General features: G+C 36.1%; 2 protein-coding genes across 3 annotated transcripts in view; one reads left to right on the top strand and one right to left on the bottom strand.

Moving 5' to 3' along the window:
* LOC142336504 (protein SSUH2 homolog) overlaps positions 1-19,293 on the bottom strand; it is a 611,495-nt gene that overhangs the window by 454,845 nt on the left and 137,357 nt on the right. The gene's annotated exons all lie outside the window — the stretch shown is intronic.
* LOC142336498 (myosin-IIIb-like) overlaps positions 4,798-19,293 on the top strand; it is a 76,664-nt gene continuing 62,168 nt past the window's right edge. For both annotated transcript variants that reach the window (XM_075385385.1, XM_075385384.1), the window contains exons 1-11: positions 4,798-5,042; positions 5,718-5,822; positions 6,641-6,740; positions 7,276-7,352; positions 9,037-9,248; positions 10,625-10,819; positions 11,407-11,497; positions 12,175-12,291; positions 13,748-13,852; positions 15,254-15,546; positions 16,579-16,677. In XM_075385385.1, the coding sequence (XP_075241500.1) occupies positions 4,836-5,042; positions 5,718-5,822; positions 6,641-6,740; positions 7,276-7,352; positions 9,037-9,248; positions 10,625-10,819; positions 11,407-11,497; positions 12,175-12,291; positions 13,748-13,852; positions 15,254-15,546; positions 16,579-16,677 (1,601 nt within the window). In that variant the 5' untranslated portion in view covers positions 4,798-4,835. The remainder of the gene's footprint in view (positions 5,043-5,717; positions 5,823-6,640; positions 6,741-7,275; positions 7,353-9,036; positions 9,249-10,624; positions 10,820-11,406; positions 11,498-12,174; positions 12,292-13,747; positions 13,853-15,253; positions 15,547-16,578; positions 16,678-19,293) is intronic.

Genomic DNA, 19,293 nt, shown 5'->3' with positions numbered 1-19,293 from the left:
ATTTTCCTCTCGCTTGGCGTATAGTTCACACTTTACTAAACAGTCGGTTTGTTATTCTTTAATCTGGTGTTTTTTTAAATCTTTCGTTTAGTTTTATTCTGTTCTTTCAAAGCAAGACATTTCTCTCAAAACAAGAATGAGCTAAAGCAATTAACTTTCGATACTAGTAACGTAAGCAACATGTAATGCTTGAGTTGTTAATTGTTCCGACCCTCTTGAGAGGGGAGGAACTACATACTCAAATGGTTTTTTTTGTTCAGACAATTTTGACCGATCGATATATTCATCGTACAGAGTTGTGAGTGGTATCTTTAAACAGCTCGTCCAGCGCAGAATATGGAATAAAAAGATTTTTTGTATTTCGTTTTCTAGAGCGAGTTATCGTGGTTTAAATTTTTGTGAATATCAGAACAATTTGCCTTATTTTTATTCACATTTTCCGGAATTTTCGCCTAAAATTTCGTCAATTTTGCTAAATTATATAAAAATTTTCAACAATAGTACTCCTGATTTTATTCAAAAAGACAAAAATGTTTTGTTGATGATTTTGACTTTATTTTTTTGGCAAACATTTGGCTAAATATTTCAAAATTCAGCCTTTTTCATCAAGAATTGCCCGAAATAAGCAACTTTAGTCCACTCTGATTAATTTTGCTGGAAGTGCAGACCCAAAAACAACTAACACAAACTTCCTAGACTACACTGGGGGCTAGGGCTACTTCCACATCCGTTGAGAGTTGTCTGGAATTAAATTGCCGTTTTTTGCTAACTTTACTCTATGATTATCGAAAACGCAGCATTAATTTTTGATCTCTTAATTAACAAATCATCCAGATCTATAACATTAGAAACAATTGAGTGTTCTTAATGGATGAACGGCAATAGAAAGGTTGGTTTTGGTACAATCTTGCACTGTTACAATCCAAAAATAATTCGGATTGTAGTCAGTCGGTCTTTTTAGTTTAAAGAAAAATTTTGATCTTTTCTTTTTTAATTAAAGAACAGAACAATTCAAATTAAAGCTCACTGTTGATAGGTTAAAATAGTTTCCTAAGCAGTTTCAAATTATTGTATCTAGTTTCTTCACCCGAACAATTATGATCGTTTTGACTTTTAAAAATGTTGGATTTTTAAATAAACAATGACTTATTAAATCTTGCCCCTATTTTTCACCTAATTTGGTCAGCTTGTAGCTTAGTGTCCGCAAACAAAGAATGTTACTTCTTCGTCCTCTTTCCACTGAGTTCAATTTGAATTTTATGTGATTTTAAGCGTTAAGTTATGATTTTCTGGCTTTGATGCTGTTAGATTTGATTTTTAGGCGTTGGCCCATTTTTCACGTTCTTTTCCCGTTTTATCCTAATATCTTGTTAATGATAGTTCACATATTACCTTAATGGTGTTCAAAATAAGAAACAATAGAACATATAAAGCCGTTAGAGGCGTAGATTAATGTTTTAACGGCTTCGATGCCCTCTCGAAGTATTTTTTTTCATTTGTCTGTTACTTTTGTTTTCACTTTGTCATTTTAGTCGCATGAAATTTCCTGGATATTACAAGTCTTTTTGACGTTTTATGGAGGAATAAATGAGTCTATCTGATTTGAAATGATAGCTGATGGCTTTCATGATTTTGAAAACAATTGTTTTCAAAAATTAAAAAAATTCAGTTCAACTTCGCATTTTTGTACTTTTTGTCTATTTGTTACCTAGTCTTTTCAATTACAGGTGACGTATTGCAAAATTGTTTTCAAGAGGAAGTGTAAGTGTATAGAATCTGATGTTTTTAAAGAGTTTGATATGAATTTACTGGCTTCTACACGGGTTTTTCGCAAAAAAAGTAAACTAGTTTTGGATTTTTGTGTATATTGGATGTTCTTTTTGTAGACGTAAGACGAACTCTGAATAAATAAATTCTCAACCCCTTCTTTGGAGAAACCAACATACCTATTTAATTTTTTCATTTGGTATCTAATGGCTTTCATGGCTTTGAAAATAAATGTTTTCGAAAAATACAAATGAATTTTTTCCTCCTTTTCTATTTTTTTGTTTACCTTTTACCTATTCTCATTAATGATAGGTCACATACCACTTATTTGGGTTTATCAAAGAAGGTGCAATCAAACGTTTTTTTTGAGTGGCAAAATATGCTTTCCGGCGTCGACAGCTTTTTCTCGCAGTTTTTAATTGAATTTTTGTTTGTCTCTTTGTTGTTCTTTTTGTAACAGCATAAAAAAATTGAATAGAGACAGGTCTTAATGCCCTCATATAAAAGCATTCGAGGCATAAGTTACTATAAAATATTTAGTTGTTTTCAGTTGACATATTATGGTTTTTATTACTTTTGAAATTAATTGTTTCTAAATAATATAAGTGAATTTTTTTTAACTTTGCTGATTTTGTTCTTTTGTCTAATTGTTACCAAGCCTTATTATGGACTGGTCCCATATTTTTTTAAATAAATACAAGTTCTTTTCTTTAGTTTCAGTTTTATCTGACGCTATCTTGACTGTGTTATTAACTTTTTTTTGGACATAAAGTTTTGGATGTAATTAATGTTTGTTGTTTTTTTTTATTTTGTATTTCGTCTAGATTTCTTAATAATGGCAGAACGCATCAATCTAATGCGGAGTTTTTTTATTCCACCGAATTATTTGCGTTGGAGGCAATCTTGTCCATACAACCAAATTTTTTGAAAATTCCTTTGGTTTTTGGGTTGTTTTATCTTGAAATATCCCAAAAATGTGATGAGCGGGGTCGGAACTTTATGTGCGAACGCACATTACCGAGCCTCCTTGTTTTTAAATTAACATTACAATCGCTGTTAACATCTGAACATTATACTGCTATCAGCAATAAGTTGGATAATGGCTAAAATATTGTGTGACAAAGTTGCTCCGTCTTACTTCTGACAACTTCCTCCGTCTTAAATGAACGTTTCAAAATGTAAGTTGTTTTGGGAACAATGACTCGCGCAAAACATTTGATGTGAAAAGTAACAAAAAGTGAAAAATAAATATGGTTTCTGTGAAGTCCTCAGATTAAACTCTCAGCTGACAGATGACGTGTCTTCTCTGCGGAACAAATTTTTGAAATTATCTACTTCAGATTTTATTTTCCAGCCACAGAAAAATAATCCGAGGGTAAAGGCAGTAAATCCTAACAGGCTCAGAGCTGTTTCTTCAGTTTAAAGTTAAGCAATATTGGTGTTTGGAACAAACAAGTTATCGGATTCGGAAGTGCATATACTAATAGACAGTTATTTCGAACGAGTTGTGAATATGGGGTGTACTATTTTTTTCTACAATCCAAAGATTTTGGTTTGTATTGGTGCTGTGCACGCTGTTCGCTTAAGATCTGTTCGTACATTTTAATGATTTTTGAAGTCAAATGGGAGTGATCATTTTGGTCAGGCCAATTTTGAAGTGGAGTGAAAGAGCGAGTGGTTTGGCCTCCGAAATATTTAATTTATGTAATTTTAATATTGAGAAGAAAACGGTGTCTGACAAATATGCTCTCTGGATAGTGGTTTTTGTTCACATGCGGCAATTGGTCCTGTTTTTTTTTCGAGTTGATGTTTTTCTCAAAGGTTTTCAAATCCACTGTACTTCTTTCTAGATCTAAGTTTTTGTTATGTAATTGAACTAATTGCTCTCTCATTCAAATGAAATTGAACTATTCAGTTTTGTTCCGTATTTTTTTTTTACATTTTTCGTGAATAATATTTTTAGGCCTCTATCATCAATGAAACATCTCAAGTACCGTTATCTAGTTTCATAGTTTCGGTATTTTTATAATTTTTCTGAAAAAATAACATTTGGTTGCAGAGGAGTTTTTCATTGGCAATTCAGTAGGTTCAGTATTTTATCTATAATTTGCTCCAATTTTAATGATATTGCGGTAAGTATAGAAAGTTTTTGAATATGGGTTCAACGACAGCATAAGAGCCCTTATTGTTTCCCCTAGTCCACCAGTTTTCTATTACGTAAATGCGTGAATGACATAGAACGCAAATCGGCGTATGTTGTTCCTTTTCAGTTTTAATCAGCTTTTCTCAAATTTCTAGAATCTTTGGTTTTATGTAGCTTTCTCTATGATTGTGTATAGATTGAAGGTTAAAGAAGAGAGCTATTTACTCAAAGCAGAAAATATGATCCAAGTCTTCGCTAGTTAGCCTGGCCACTTCATAACCAAGAAAAGTCTCGAAGTTTCGCCGATTCTAATTGGTTGCAATCCTGTTAAATGAATTTGTCTTTTGTCTGAGTGTAGGGTAATCGCCGATAACAATGGAGTAGTTGAGTCATCCGCTCTTCAACTTCATATCAGTGTTAAGTTAATATTTCGTTAGTGTCTCTGTGAACTGTTTTACCGGAAAGGTTTGTTTAATCATTCACCCAGTGCATTTTTTCCGTCAAAGGTGCGTATTTTAGAAAAAATATATTGTGCTCGTTATTGTTTGGTTTGGGACTCCTAGTGGTCAAAAAAGAAGTGTGGAAGTTATAAGTTTTGATTCTTTTTTTCAATTTCGGAATTATTTGGTTATGGCTTTAACTCAAAAACTCTTACATGCATGGGGCTTTTGTAGAAACCTATTTTCAATTTAGAAGTTTTGGATCTTTTCCGTTTGTGCCCACCCAACTTAGTGGGTGCATATTTTTTACTCCCCCAGACACACGTGCCATACTTTTTTATTATGATTTAGTATGTAATTGCACGTGCTCTGTAACTGGAGGGCGCAAAACGTACGGGGGGTAGGGGGGGGGGCGGAGATCCGAAGTTTTACTATTTTTTCAGGCTCGAGTTCGCACAACGGGTAAACTGGTGGCCATCAAAGTGATGGAAAACTCGGCTGATTTAGCTGAAGAGATAGACACAGAGTACTCAGTACTGGCTAAGGGCAATGGCCACCCCAATTTGCCCGAGTTCTACGGGGCCTTCTTGCAAAGTGGACATGGGGGAGGAGGCAACATGAGTGGGATGCCGGCTGTGACTAGCCTGTCAATATCTGGCGCCGTCCCTAAGCAAATCTGGATCGCAATAGAGGTAATCTTTTAGAGTTCGGTGCCGAGGTTTTTTTGCAGTTTTTTTTCGGAGCGAAGTCGTCCTTCAAACAGGCAATTGTTCTGCTAGATCCCAGCATGGCCAAATAGAATGCCAAATTTTCCAATATACAATGCCAAATTTTCCGATATACAATGCCAAATTTTCCATTATACAATGCCAGATTTTAAAGTTGACAACCAAGATTAATTAAAAGTTGCATTTCTCAATCAAGATTAATTGACTCTGAGAGTAATTTCGAAATTCTGAATGATATCGTTAAGCCAGAATTTCTAAGTTCTGTACGTGGTTTTCGATGAATGCCAGATTTTCTGTGACATCATCAGACTTACGTAACTTTTACCTAAATTACATAATATCAATGTTTTCCCAGGTTCACAAAGCACTTTATAACTATATTTTTCTTGCTCTATCTGTAATAATGAACATTCTATGAGCTGAAGCTGAGATTTTTTAAGAAATGGGAGATTTCAATTATTTGCCATCATTGAGCCGATGAAGCGGGATTAAACGGAAAAGATCCTAATTTTCATCATTGGTGTTACACTAAGTGTTTGCTAGATGGCTAATGAGTGGATGTCCGTTTCAATTTAATTGCGGTAAAATTGTATTTGTTATCATTTTTATAAAAATCGGTTGTAATATGTTTGTTTTCAGCTGTGTGAAGGAGGGACAGTGACGGACTTGGCTAAGAATGTGACCACAAGGGGGAGGAGGATTGACGAGATGATGATATCTTACATGATGAGAGACACCACAAGGGTACACATGCTCTACTTCTCTCAATTATAAAGAAAGAAAGAATTAATTTCTCTGATAAATTATTTTACAAAACTACCCCAGTCGATTTCGAATGGTTATCTTGCAAGATTCTGGCAGAATCTTGCAAGATAACCATCTGGTCTCAACTGGGGTATTCTTTAAGTATAATTGTTATACTAATCACACAATCGTACCATGAATGATCACCAGAGAGGACAGTAAACAAGGTTAATTTTGGTTTGTTGTTTCTGTACTAATTTTGACCACTAAAAGGCTCTAGAATATCTGTGATTATGTCCTCAAAAAGGACTAAATAAGTTTTTATCTTAAAAAGAATCCACACGACAACGCAACACTGCCATTTGGGGTTTTCTGTGATCGGAAACGACAACTTAGCAGTTATCCAAACATTTTGTATTTTTTAAAATCTGAAAACAATTTTTTTGGTAGTTTCACGCCATTCTCACCAATTGTCCACTATTTTCCGCCATTAAATAGATCCACTGGAATATATTATAAGGGCTTTTTTACGGTTCAATTATTTCAATTTCAGTTTAGCGACGTTTAAGACTTGCTCAAGCATGTCTTTTTAGTTTAGTTTAAAGTTACATTTGCTATAATCTCATGCTTTTTTTTGCTTTAAAGTGTGCTTCTGACCCCCTCCCCACCCCACGAAGTTATAGACCCCTTATGGTATATTTAAATTATTGGGGGGGGGGGGGGGGGTGGTTAAACGTTAAATGAACGCCACGCCGTGGGGCTATAATAGATAATAGCAAAGTTCCGATTTAAATGTCATTAACTCCGTCTGTGTTTAGGCTCTTTCGTATCTGCATGAGAATAACATTATTCACAGAGATGTTAAAGGGCAAAATGTGCTCATCACTTCTGACGGACGGGTCAAATTAGTCGACTTTGGTTAGTATTTCTGTCAACTGATGAAGACCTGCATGAGTATTGTATATCACTACCATTTTGAAACTGTAAAAATGATATGGACATTCGGATCTTTTCCGTTTGTGCCCCCCCCCTCCCCCAGCTTAGTGGGTGCATATTATTTGCACCCGCAGACGCACGTGCCATATTTTTACATTTTTACGTAATGATTTACCATGGAATGACACGTGCTCTGTAACTGGGGGGGGGGGGGGGGGGAGGGGGGGAGGAGGGGTGCATAACGTACTGGGGCACACGGAAAAGATCCGGACATTCTATCACCGAGAAAACTATTCAGATTTTCTTGTTGACCTAAATTTTGATCACGGTTGAACCCGGGTAAATTTTGCGAGTCATAAGCAGAAATATAGAAGCAAAAAATTTCAACCGATTATTTTAACCAACTGAGGTTGCCTGTCTATAGGTTATGATTGGTTTAATGCTTTGATTAGTTAAAACGAAAAGTGCATTGCGTTCCAATTTCATTTTGAGATAATAATTGTATTATAACTTTCAGGCGTATCGGCGCACAATTCGAGTTTTGATAGACGTCGTAATACATCAGTTGGAACCCCATTTTGGATGTCACCGGAGGTTAGTTTTTTCCCATTATCGTAAATTCGATTTTACTTTAAATTTACCCATGAATAGTGTTGGAGCTGAGCTTAAGGAATAACAAGCTTGCGTAGTTGGGGAAAATAGAAACAAAACACTTTTGTTGTCTTAGTCATTTAATAGTTATAGTTATAGTTCTAGTTCTAGTTACAGTTTGTCACGTGAGAAAAAAGAAAAAAAGGGGGAAATAACAAAAGCAACACACAGAACTCAACGTAGTAGCCGCAGAAAACGGCTGAAAGTATAACTCAGCAAAATATTGCAAAAACAAATTGTCTTGAGCAGTAAATAACGTGTTACTGTGTCTTGAACTAGAAATATTCCTGAGCAGTAAATTGTTACTGTGTCTTGTATTCAAAATATTATTCTTGAGCAGTAAATTCTGTTACTGTGTCCTGCATCAACGAATTATTGGAGCTGAAATTCAACTGTTACAACCCCAACTTCTGGTATTCTCAACTTGTGAGTACAAATAGCAAAAGCCAACTTAAGTTTAAGTTTAAATATTTTTGCACAAACAGATCTTAGACATATATCTTTGTCTTTGATTTGTTTTTTCTATCGGATTGAACTGGTATACATAAAGAGATCCCGTATTGTGTGATCTGTAGCAATCCAGTTCGAATTGATAGTTGAAAAAACTAAGATTAGCCAATAATTACGAACAATATAGTTAATGCAACGGTAAGTACAGCAGAGCGGATATACAGTTACAAAAGCGAACTGCATAAACGAAGCATCCGGACAGATTTTGTAACCACTCAGAACGAACTGGGCGGTGTAAAACTTTCTTTGTGAAACACAAGGAGAGCAGCCGTTACAAATAGAAAAGATTGACAATTTAACTATGTTCAGTTCTTTCGGGCTAAATTATCTTCATTAGTGTTAAATTCCGCTGGGATTTCACTAATTTTTGATCTGAATATCAGCATCTGAATATTATGATAAAATTGTAAGATGTAAAACTAAATGCCTAAAAACTTCGGGTCTTTCCCATTATACCCCCCCCAGCTTAGTGCTCAGATAACCTATAGCTCCCCCCAGACATGGTAATTATACCATAATGGGGGGGCTATAATTTCATGGGGGGGCTATAATGGGAAAGACCCAAAATTTCTTTGATAAATGTACAGCTTAAAACCAAAAATATCTTGCTTGGATTTCAGTATTTTTAATTTTTCTAGCTTTTACTCTAACTTTGACGAACAGTTACATCGAGAGCACTATTTCAATCATTGCTGCCATCATCGTCGCCATAACCAGCTCTGTGAAATAAAAATAAACGAGCCTTGAAGAAGTCTCTCATGTTTCTTCTTGTATTTTTTTTGTTTTTTATTTTGTTTAGTAGTTATTTATATCTTATATTTATTGCAATAGATATAAGATTTTATATAACCTTGAAAAGAGGTCTTGTTTTCAACGAGGAAAGAATCAAATTATTGTAGACAGAACCAAAATTTGTCCTCATTTTGAGCTTGATTACGATACTACTTTTATTTCTAAATTGTTTCCTAATATTTGGAAGTGGTATCAATTTTTAGGACTGATTTTTGAGCAAAAATCTATTAAGCAATTCTTGTCAAAAAAATTTTCAAAGCTTTTCTATAACGGAATGATTTTGTTACCATTTTGACCAAATGAGCATGATGACCAAATGTTACAGGTGATAGCGTGTGAGAACCAGCGGGATGCGTGGTATGACAACAGGTGTGATGTTTGGAGTCTGGGAATAACTGGAATAGAACTGGCTGACGGTGACCCTCCCCTCTGTGAACTCCACCCTGTCAAGGCGCTTTTCCGCATTCCTAGGAACAACCCTCCCACCCTCAGAAGACCGGCTGATTGGAGTGACGAGTTCAACTCGTTCCTCGCTAGGTACCTTGGCAACGGTTTCCATTGTTTTTACAGCTGCGAAGCTCTAAGCTGAGCGGAGCTATATTGCGGTGCTCTTGGTTTTTTTTTTACAATTCAAAGAATTTGAATTGTATTGGGGCGCTGTCTTTTTTAAGATCTGTTCACACTTCTCATGATTTTTGAAGTCAAATTGGAGTAGTGATTTTGGTCACGCCGGAACAGGAAGTGGAGCAAAAAAGCAAGTGGTTTTGCGACGTGAAATTTTTTTGCTCTAATTCCAAAGTAGAGCGAAAGAGTTTGAACAAAATTTTGTTTTCTTGCTAGTGGTTTTTTGTTCAAATACGGCATTTTGAAATTGATTTTAAATGTTTTTTGGGATGTTTTTTCAAATGTTTTTCGTAATCCATTCATAGTCTATTATAGGTCTATTTTTTGTTTAGTCAATAAAAATTCTTTGAATTGTCTCGGGACTTGTCCTGCTATGTTTTTCGTTTCGTCGTCTGACGTTCTTTTTTCCTTTTTTATTTGTTGTAGGATATTCTTTCGCTTGACGTTTTCTGTGACATTTTCACTCTTCATTTCTTCTTTTTTGGGTTCCCTAAATTGCTCGCATTCAGAAATTATGTCTGTTGCTGAAACAAAATTAATTGTAAGATAAGCGGGGATAGGGGCCTGATAGCCTAGTGGTTAATGCTTCCGATTATTGTGTCGGGGATTGGGATTCGAACGTCTGCGTTGTTAAAACTTTTTGTGCCCAAAAGTGTTCCCAATGATGCACCACCTTCGAATTAAAGTTTTTAATTAAAGTTCGAATTAAAGTTGGCCGCGGTAATTTTTTTCCAAGTCATTTCTGTATCTGTTTCTATCTGTATTTTAGGGCACGCAATTCTATTTCGCAGCTATTCGGGCAATGTGCCGGCTATGTTCATTATTATGTGTTATCAAAGTAATTCGCGTTTTTTGCACTGATAATGGTTTGTATAGCCTCATTTCTTACACCATTATAGAGGTGGATGACGGATCATAATCTACCTACGGGTTTTTTTTTTTGGGGGGGGGGGTGTGGATTCTTATAACTTCAGACAAGGCCGAGAAAGACATAATTGAGACCATTGCTATTCATATAAATTATCAGTCATAAATTGCTGCTATTTGTTTGTTTTTTGTGTGTGTGTGTTAACGCTTATTTCTGAAATCCAGCTCGAGAGAAGTGAAATAGAGATCACTATCCACATAATGACATTCATGTGAACAATGAAATTTTCAGTGAATAATGAAATTTATACAAATCGCAACAACCCCCCCCCCCCCCCCCCAAACAGATGATGATGACAACTTTCTCTTTTCTCTTTTCTCGGGCTGACGAAGTGGCAAGTTATTTTTTTTGTTATTTTTAGCTGCCTGGTGAAGGATTTCGAACAGCGTGCATTTGCACGTGATCTGGTCTCTTCTGATCAGTTCCTGCAACTGTGCACTAATTATGCCAAGCAGAGTACAGAAGGCGAGTTCCAGCTCCACCAGAGTCTGGTCAGGCTCATTCTGGACAACGCTGAAACTGGCGAATTCAAATCGTCACCCGCCATGACCATGAAGTTTGTACTGAAATGCATATTTTTTTCGGATCTATTCTGTTTTGCCCCCCCCCCCCGCTCAGTGTTGTTTATGCCTCCCCTCTCCCAGTGTTTTTCTGCCCCCAGTTACAAATTATGAGCTGCAACACAGTAGAACAAAAGGTTCCCTTAACAACTTGGTAAGATATTTGTGTAAATCAAGAAGGTGCTGTAAATAAAAATAAATTTTGCGACTTTTAAAACCCCGGTATCGTTATTGGGTACATTTAGTACTTAATTCGGGAAGTGCAGGTGTAGATTTTGGATTTTTTCCCCAACCCCCCCCCCCCCCCCCCCCCCCACCAAAGCTTAGTGGGCATATAACTTTTACGCCCCCTCCCAGGCGCACGTGTTATCTTTTACATAGTAACGTGCTATATAACAACACTTAAATTGTAATGGGACATTAAAAAAACTGGGGGAGGGGAGGGGAGGGGGGGGGGCGGAACAGAATAGATCCCAATTTTTTATGACAATGAATTTTTCATTAATTTTTTTTTAATTTGTGATATTATTAGATAACTGTGTATTAAATTAGTTGTTTGGTTTGTTTGTTTGTTTGTTTACAGCAGTGGACAGCTGCGAGAGAGTGCGAGGAAGAAGAAGAATCAAAAGCTGCCCACTTTTGCAGACATGGCTCTCATGTCAGAGTTAACACTGGTAATCAGCTCCTAAAGTTGGAGAGTTCTTTTTGCTGAACCCAACTCTGATGTATCCCCCCATTGTTTTTATGACTCCTAGTTACAAAATTTAATATGAGTTGGTATATAGTGCGTTACTATGTAAAAATTAACACGAGGGCCTGTGGTCGTAAAAGTAATTTTATTTGCCCAATAATCTGGGGGGGGGGGGGGGGGGCAAAACAGAATAGATCTTTTTCTCTTGCCACTAGGTCCCGGTACAGCCCTAACTAGATGCAAGAATTGGGTCGCAGCAGCGGTGCAATAAGTTTAAAGGTCGCGGTCAATCAAGCCGATAGGCAAGCAAGCCGAATTTTGAAAGAGATAAAATAAGCCAAAAATTTTTGAGTTAACCGTAGTATAATTTGTCTCTGTGGATAACAGGCTCGCGGTTTCCGGATTACATCCCACAGCGGATGAGACGGTCTGGCCATGGATAGCGGGCTGCTGGTGTTTTTTCAAGAAATCACAAGATCTCTTAAAAAATGACCTCATTTTTGTGTCTGTTGAACTGGAATACATGATAAATTGCAAGCACTATGCGCAGTCTTGATTGTAACAGTTTAACAATGTATTAATCCTGAAAGATTACAAAAACTATTACAGTTTTACTTTGGCGTACTTTGCCTTCACCAAGTTTGAATTATGTGATTTTAGGAGTCTGTATTTGGCAATTTGAAGAAACGCTACTCACAGGATGAGATCTACACTTACATTGGGGATGTTCTGGTGGCTATGAATCCCTACAATCACCTGCCAATCTATAAAGAACATGTTAGTGTATTGATTGCAATGTTATTGACGGTTACATGACAATATACCCAATGTGCCATTATACCCAATGGCACTGGGTATTACAATGATGGTTTATCATTTTTTTTATATATAACAAGATTTAATTAGAAAATCTTGGCTCATAAACGATCATTGTTATCAGTTCAACCCATGCAATCACCCATGCAATCACACTCGTTTCCTACTTGAAAAAATTGTTTGAGGTGAAACTTCCTGTTCTGGGCAATCAAATTTCACCCGCCACTGAGTTACAGCTAGTATGATAATGTGAGTTTGATAATTTTGAGTTCGGTTCTGTATCACATGTTCGGTTGTGATAGTTTTCATATCAAGTCCCAAGGGCCGCTGAGATATGGCCAAATGCAATAGCTAAAAATTATGTTAATTAACCGTTCTGCTAATTTCAACTTTAGTTTAAAATATTGGATATATTTTGGGTATTTTGTCACATTTGGCATATCGGCATTGGGTATTTTGTCCTGCCGCCATTATTGATAGCTGTTTGTTCCGCAATATTAACAAATCCCGTTCAAGTCAGAACTCCAATTCCGATTAGTTTTCTAATAAATTAAGGATTTCGGGATATACCAAGAATATTTGTCAAGAAAATTATTGTTTTTTTAAAAAACTTTTTTTTTGTAGTTTTGTAAATTTCTGGTATTCGTGTAGCTGTTTAATTCGTGCATGGTATCGGCTTGTAGTTGTTGAATGGTCAATTTTTCAGAGCTGAAACTTTGAAAAGTTATTGTTTGTAAATGTTCGCCGTGGGCGTATGAATTTGACTTCAAAACTCAGTAATTATAGCAAGTCTGATTTAATGAATCATTTCATTTGTGTTTAGATTGCTAAAATTGCTGCAATAACGTGCTTAAAATTACGTGCAATGTACTTTAATCAGTGTCTCATTGCAGCAATTTAAACTCCGCAAACCAAATGCTTTTTGAAATCAGACTTGCTATAATTACTGACTTCTAAGTCGAATTTAAACGTCCAATCCGACCATTTACAAGATTTAGCTTCTTTTTAAAGTTTCAGCTCCGAAAAACTGACCATTCAACAATTATCATATAGTCAGTCCCATAAAGTTGCAACGCTATCGGACGTTTCAAAGGTCAAAGTTCAAATTTAAAACATGCAGATATATAGCAAAACACTGCCCATTTGCATGCCCGGATCTTATCGAACGTTCGCTTGCAACTTTATGGGACTTACTATAAAAGCTGATACCATGCATCAATTATAGAAAAAACAAGCAACTCGAATTCCGAACAACAAAACGCCGTTCTTTACAATTATTTAAGAGGAAACTTGTTCTCTTCAATGAATTCTTAAAATACATAATCCGTAAATAGGTAATTTTAAAAATACATATTCATTTTTAAGAAGTATTGATATTATAAATTTTTGACTGACTGGTCGGGATTGTGTGTTTAAGCACCGGAGGAGATACCGCAAGTGTCAGCTGAGTGAGAATGCGCCACACATATTCGCCATCGCTGACAAGGCACACCAGATGATGTGTAGCAAGGCCAGGAGTCAGGTAAAATACAATTCTGGGTTTTCCCGCTTTTCCGCACCTACCATTCAACCCCATTTTTTTTACCCCTCTATTATTTCACCCGGATTTTAATTCCTGGTGTAATTGGTACAATTAACAGTTAAAAGAAGGGAAATGTGGGGTCTGGGTAAAGAGTTTAGGGATTAATACTCAATTTTTTTTTTTGGGGGGGGGGGGGGGGGGGGGGTGAAACAATGCGAGAAATTTTTGAGAAAAAATGTAGCAGGCCGGTGCTGGATTGAGGGAGTGAATTGAGTCGTTATTGTACTTTAATTTTTTATGATAAGTTAACGTGTGCTCACTTGGCTATCGAAAACTTGGAGATGTAGATAAGTTCTCAAAATTGACAAACGAATGAGTTCTTTTGCCTCTATTTTGTTTCCCCAGTTGGACAATAATTTTCTTAAAGATTACGCAAAATTAATTTTTAAAAAAGAAATGTAGAAATCTATAATTTCAAAGCGAGCTAACAATATCCATTGGAATTCTGATTGAGTCATAATTTTTCAATGTTTAAAAGGAATAATTACGGACGGTCTTTTTTGTTATGAGACAAAAGTTGAACGAAGCTTTCTTTTTGCTCTGTTTTCAAAAAAGAACATTGTTAATTTCCTCTGGTACACATAAGAATAAAAAGCAAATGGTAAAAGAGGCAATGTAAAGTTAAGAATATAACATTATGTAAATTATAAAATCATTAAATTACTTAACTAATAATTTGTACCTTACATTAGTAAAAAAAATGGCCTAAAATGCGAGCATAAAATGTTCTCACAATTTTATATGTACTTCATGAAGATTAAAAATAAAAATTAAAATCTAATGCTCTCAATGTCATCTTTCATATTAGTTACTTTTGGGTCCTTCAAAAATTTTTTCCAAAAATATTCTTTCAGTTCTTTTTTTAAGGAAGCTTTCGGTGTTGTTTTCAGTCTAATATTAGAAGGCAGACTATTATAAATTGGAATGGCTTGTGCAATAAAAGAATTAGTTAAAAACTTTATTGTTCTTTCTTATATCGAACGTTATTTTTGTTGACCTGTCATGTTGTTTTATTCTCATGGTAGAGAGAGGTTCAATTTTATATGCTGGAAGATCGTTGCCGAGTAAGCGAAAAAAATACGTATACTTGGCTTCGTCAATCCCGAATGAATCCCGAATACCCAATACAAAAATAGTTGTTCTACCCAAGTAGAGTAGCAATTGAATACTTTCAAGAATCTTGCAAGATTTTGACTGCACTTGGAATACTATGCCGTCACTTAAAACTGTACAATACTGATACTAAAACTGAAAAACGGATTCCTGCAAGTTATGAATTCTTTTATAACCATTTTAAGTAGTTTCAAAAATAGCCAGCGTCTGTTATATAAATTTTTTCAGTGTCTAGTTGTTGTGGGCGAAAGTGGGGCTGGCAAAACAGAAAGCAGCAACCACCTTATGGCCCAGTTGACTTTCCTGGGAAAAGCGCCCCGGTTCAAGGCCCTGGAATCCAAAATACTGCAAGTTGGTCCAATTCTCGAGGCGTTTGGAAATGCGTTGACAATGATAAACGACAACTCGAGCAGATACGGCAAGATGCTACAAATAAAGTTCAACCCTAGTACATTTCAATTCACTGGGGCAACTATCAATGAGTACCTACTGGAGAAGACACGAGTCACAAATCAGAACTTGTAAGCTCTTGGGATTAAACGAGGCAACCCCCCCATCTTATTGGTTTTTAATTGCTCTCAAACGAAGTTTGTAGCAATTATATTAGTCCTGTCGGTCTTTTTTTATGCGATTTTTCGCTTGACCAATTTTTCGTCTGACGCTTTTGACTTTTCGTCCTCAAAAACGGGATAAACAGGTAGCGCCCAGCGGGCATTATGTGCTCTTAGAGCCTTTCAGGTCTGTTTCAGCTCAAACTGTCTTGGAGACTTATACTTATACTTATGGTGTGAGGGGCGGTTCTTAGAGGTTGACACCCCCCCCCCTTTGTTGACCCCCACCCCCACTATTGACTCCACCCCCCCCCCCCCACCGCGCTTTTGCCCCCCCCCCCCCACACCCACCACCCAGTGCTGCCCCCATCAGCCCCCGGTGCACCCCCCCTCCCCGTGGCTAGCTACTGACCAAGCCAACCGCTCGCCGGTCGTTTGAGAGCAATTCGCCCGACGTTAGTCGGTTATGTTTTAAGTGGTGATATTGTGGTCTAATCAAGGTACTCTAAAATATAGCCAGTACTGGGTTCGAACCAGCATCTTTTACATGCAAGCCTAGTGTGCTACCCATTTACACCATCTGGTCTTAAGCTCTCGAACTTGGGCATCTCTTCATTCTTATGTTCTTTCATGTTCCTCGAGGCTTCATTTTTCTAGCCAAGTATACGTTGAACAAGTAGAGCTTCTTGTCAAGTTATATCTAGCTTATCTTATGCATAATTTACAATTTAATTGGCTTTTTTCTCTCAACCTTCTAACAAGAAGTTGCAAGTTCTAACATTTGGCGAAAAAAATAGGAACACTCTAAACTTTCATGTGTGAATTTGCATTTAAAATCGTTCATAAAATTATTCATAACATGAGGACAATTAAATTATCTCTCGTGAAATCACACGAGATTCTTTTTTTCACACGAAAAATGGTGTGATTATTCATCGCACGAGGAAAAAATAGTCTGATTTCACGAGAGAGAATTTAGGAGTGAAAATGGTTTTGTTTTAGGGGAGAGCGCAATTTCCACGTGTTCTACTACCTATTTGCTGGAGTTATGAGCAGACCTGAATTGCAAAGGAAATATCAGCTTGACAATATGTACTTCAAGTTAGTCCACAAATATCTTAAGTAAACCATTCTCCAAGAATTTCGGGATCTATTCTGCCCCCCCCCCCCAGCTTAGTGAGCATAAATCTTTTATGACCCCCAGGAGCACGTGCTATTTTCTTGCATAGTAACGCCCTATATAACAACATATAATTTGTAACTGGGGGTCATAAAAAAACACTGGGGGCCGAAACAGAATAGATCCGAATTTCGTACCTCACCTGCCACGCCTTAACAGATTAAAGGTGAATTTGACTGTTCCAAGCTGTTCTTTTGTCTGATACGAAATTTTCAATTGTTTATCTGAAGATTATTCATTGTTCTCGAACGAAGTTCAAAATGTTAAAATTGGGATAGAAATCTGATTTCATGACATCATATTGAACAAATTGTGGACTATTAATTATACCATTTAGATTTACTGAAGCCAGTTTTATTATACTAAATAAAGAGGGCTTTATTGTCATGGAGGGTTGATTTACAGAAATTGCAAGTGAATATTTATTGTGATTGTAGTTGCATTGTTTTTTAATGGTGTTTTTTAGTTTGGTAAAATCTAATAAATAAAGAGGATTTGCGTGTTTTTAATTACTTAATAATAATTTTGATTCCTGCGTAATCGCAGTGGAACAGCAGTAGGCTACTGCGGCCTCTTCTCAGCTGCCTTTTTTTCCTTTTTCCCCACATTTCAGACTGTTCTTTTTATGAGCAGCATTGCTCTTTTTTTAGTGACTATGGCCACTTTTTTCTGCGTCTGAAACAAACTTTCACGTGGTACCATCATTGATGCCAACATTGGTCAGACTATGATCAACCTGAAGCTATGGTTAAGTAAGAGATCATCGTTACACTGACAGCTTCACGGAGGATTGAACTCTCAATCATTGGCGTGTGAATCACACACCTTACCTCTCGGCTATCACGCGACTTTGAAAATACTCGTACCTAACTCAAAGGAACTTTGACTGATATATCATATCGTCAACTTTGATATATCATTTCTACGGACGCTTAATGTGAATGGTGTGTTTTTCTCTTAGGTAGTTTTTTGTGTTTTTGTGGTTTTAGATTATAAAGATATTGCTCCTTGGTGGCTCTCTAAGACTGTTCTTTGAATATTGTCGGTTCTAAAGTCTTCTTTTTGTTACTATATTTGTATTTTTTGTTGACTTTCCCTATTATGATTTTTTTTCTGAGTTCTGTTGCCTATTACTTCTTCCTGTCTTCAAATTGGCTTTGTTCATTCGTTCATGTCTTTCTTGTTTGTGCTTGTGACAGCATTTTTAGTCTTAAGCGAATCGTTTTTGTTCCTTCGCGTTTATAAATTTTTAGTATACATGAATTTTGTTTTTGCTTACTTCAATGCGAGGAGTGTATTTCTTTAAAACGGTTTTTTTGGTAATTTTCTGAGGAGATCGGTTTGAAATTACTCAGACCAGCTTGCTAACTTCCCCGATCTTTATCTACAATTTAATTTTTAAAAAACGAGAGAAAACATTTGGGTTTTTCTACTTGTTCCAATTTTTTGGGCATCGCTTCTGTTCTGTGTCTTGGTGTATTCCGTATTTGATCAATTTCGGTTGGTCATTTTTTATGCTATCTTGTTTCTGTTGGCGATTTTAAAACAAATCTAAATTGTTTATGAATCTTTCATTATACGTAGCGTACTTGTTTGAGGTCTTTGAAGTTGGCGTTTGTGGCAGGCTTTTGCGCACTTTTTTCTTTCATTAAATTCAGTGATAGTGTAGTACTAATATTTTTAGTTAGTTTTCTGAATTTTTTTCTAGCTGGTTTTGATATTAATTTGGGTTATTGTATTGGAAGTTGGTATATTTTGATTCATTTTTCTGTTCGGATGGTTGCGACAGGTAAAGAGCTGACAAGTGCTGGACAGACAAGTGCGGGCGTTCAACAGAATATATATATTTTTTGCAATTAATTTTAAGGGTGCCACCGATTTTTTTCGAGTTGCTGAATTTTTCTTGGTGGGGCTATTAAAGCATTGAAGGACATTTTTGTCCCTGCGTTCGGCTGTGTGTTTGTTGAAATTGTATTTGCTTCAGAAATTTTTGCTTGTTAAAAAGCTGCGGTGTTTTTGAAAGATTTGTTCATGCTTGTCTTTGTTCGGCTTATAACTCATGGAATATTTTGAAGCCGGATGAAATATTTTTTTTTCGAAATTCAGTTTCTAACAAGCAGCTGACAGTCTTCAATGCATTGGCATTTAAAGAAAACTTGTATAATGCTTTTGCTTTTCTGTCGGTTTATTCCAGAGTTTTAATCGTTTTGCCTATTCTTTGCTTTTGAGCATCTGAAGCGTTTTTTTTATTGTTTTTTTATTTTTTGGTATCTGAATTGTATCTATAAACGCGAAAAATTCAATAGAATTTTTAAATTTTTGACCAATTTCATCGGAAAATGTGAACTGTTTTAAGTCAATGTTACCCAGAACGTTTGTTATTCTATCCTTGATTAATTACAACTGACAGTTGTATCGAGCTGTTTTTCTAAATTTCATTCGATTGTCTCCGTTTTGTTGGTAGTTTATTGTAAATTAAAATTCAATTTCTTTTTGTGAAATAGCAAGTAACTAAACTAAGACATGGACAATATATC

Source organism: Convolutriloba macropyga, chromosome 3, assembly GCF_964194025.1.
Source record: "Convolutriloba macropyga chromosome 3, txConMacr16.3, whole genome shotgun sequence".
NCBI classification, from domain to species: Eukaryota; Metazoa; Xenacoelomorpha; order Acoela; family Convolutidae; genus Convolutriloba; species Convolutriloba macropyga.
The sequence above is the reverse complement of the archived record's forward strand: the minus strand, read 5'-3'. Positions and strand labels throughout refer to the sequence as shown.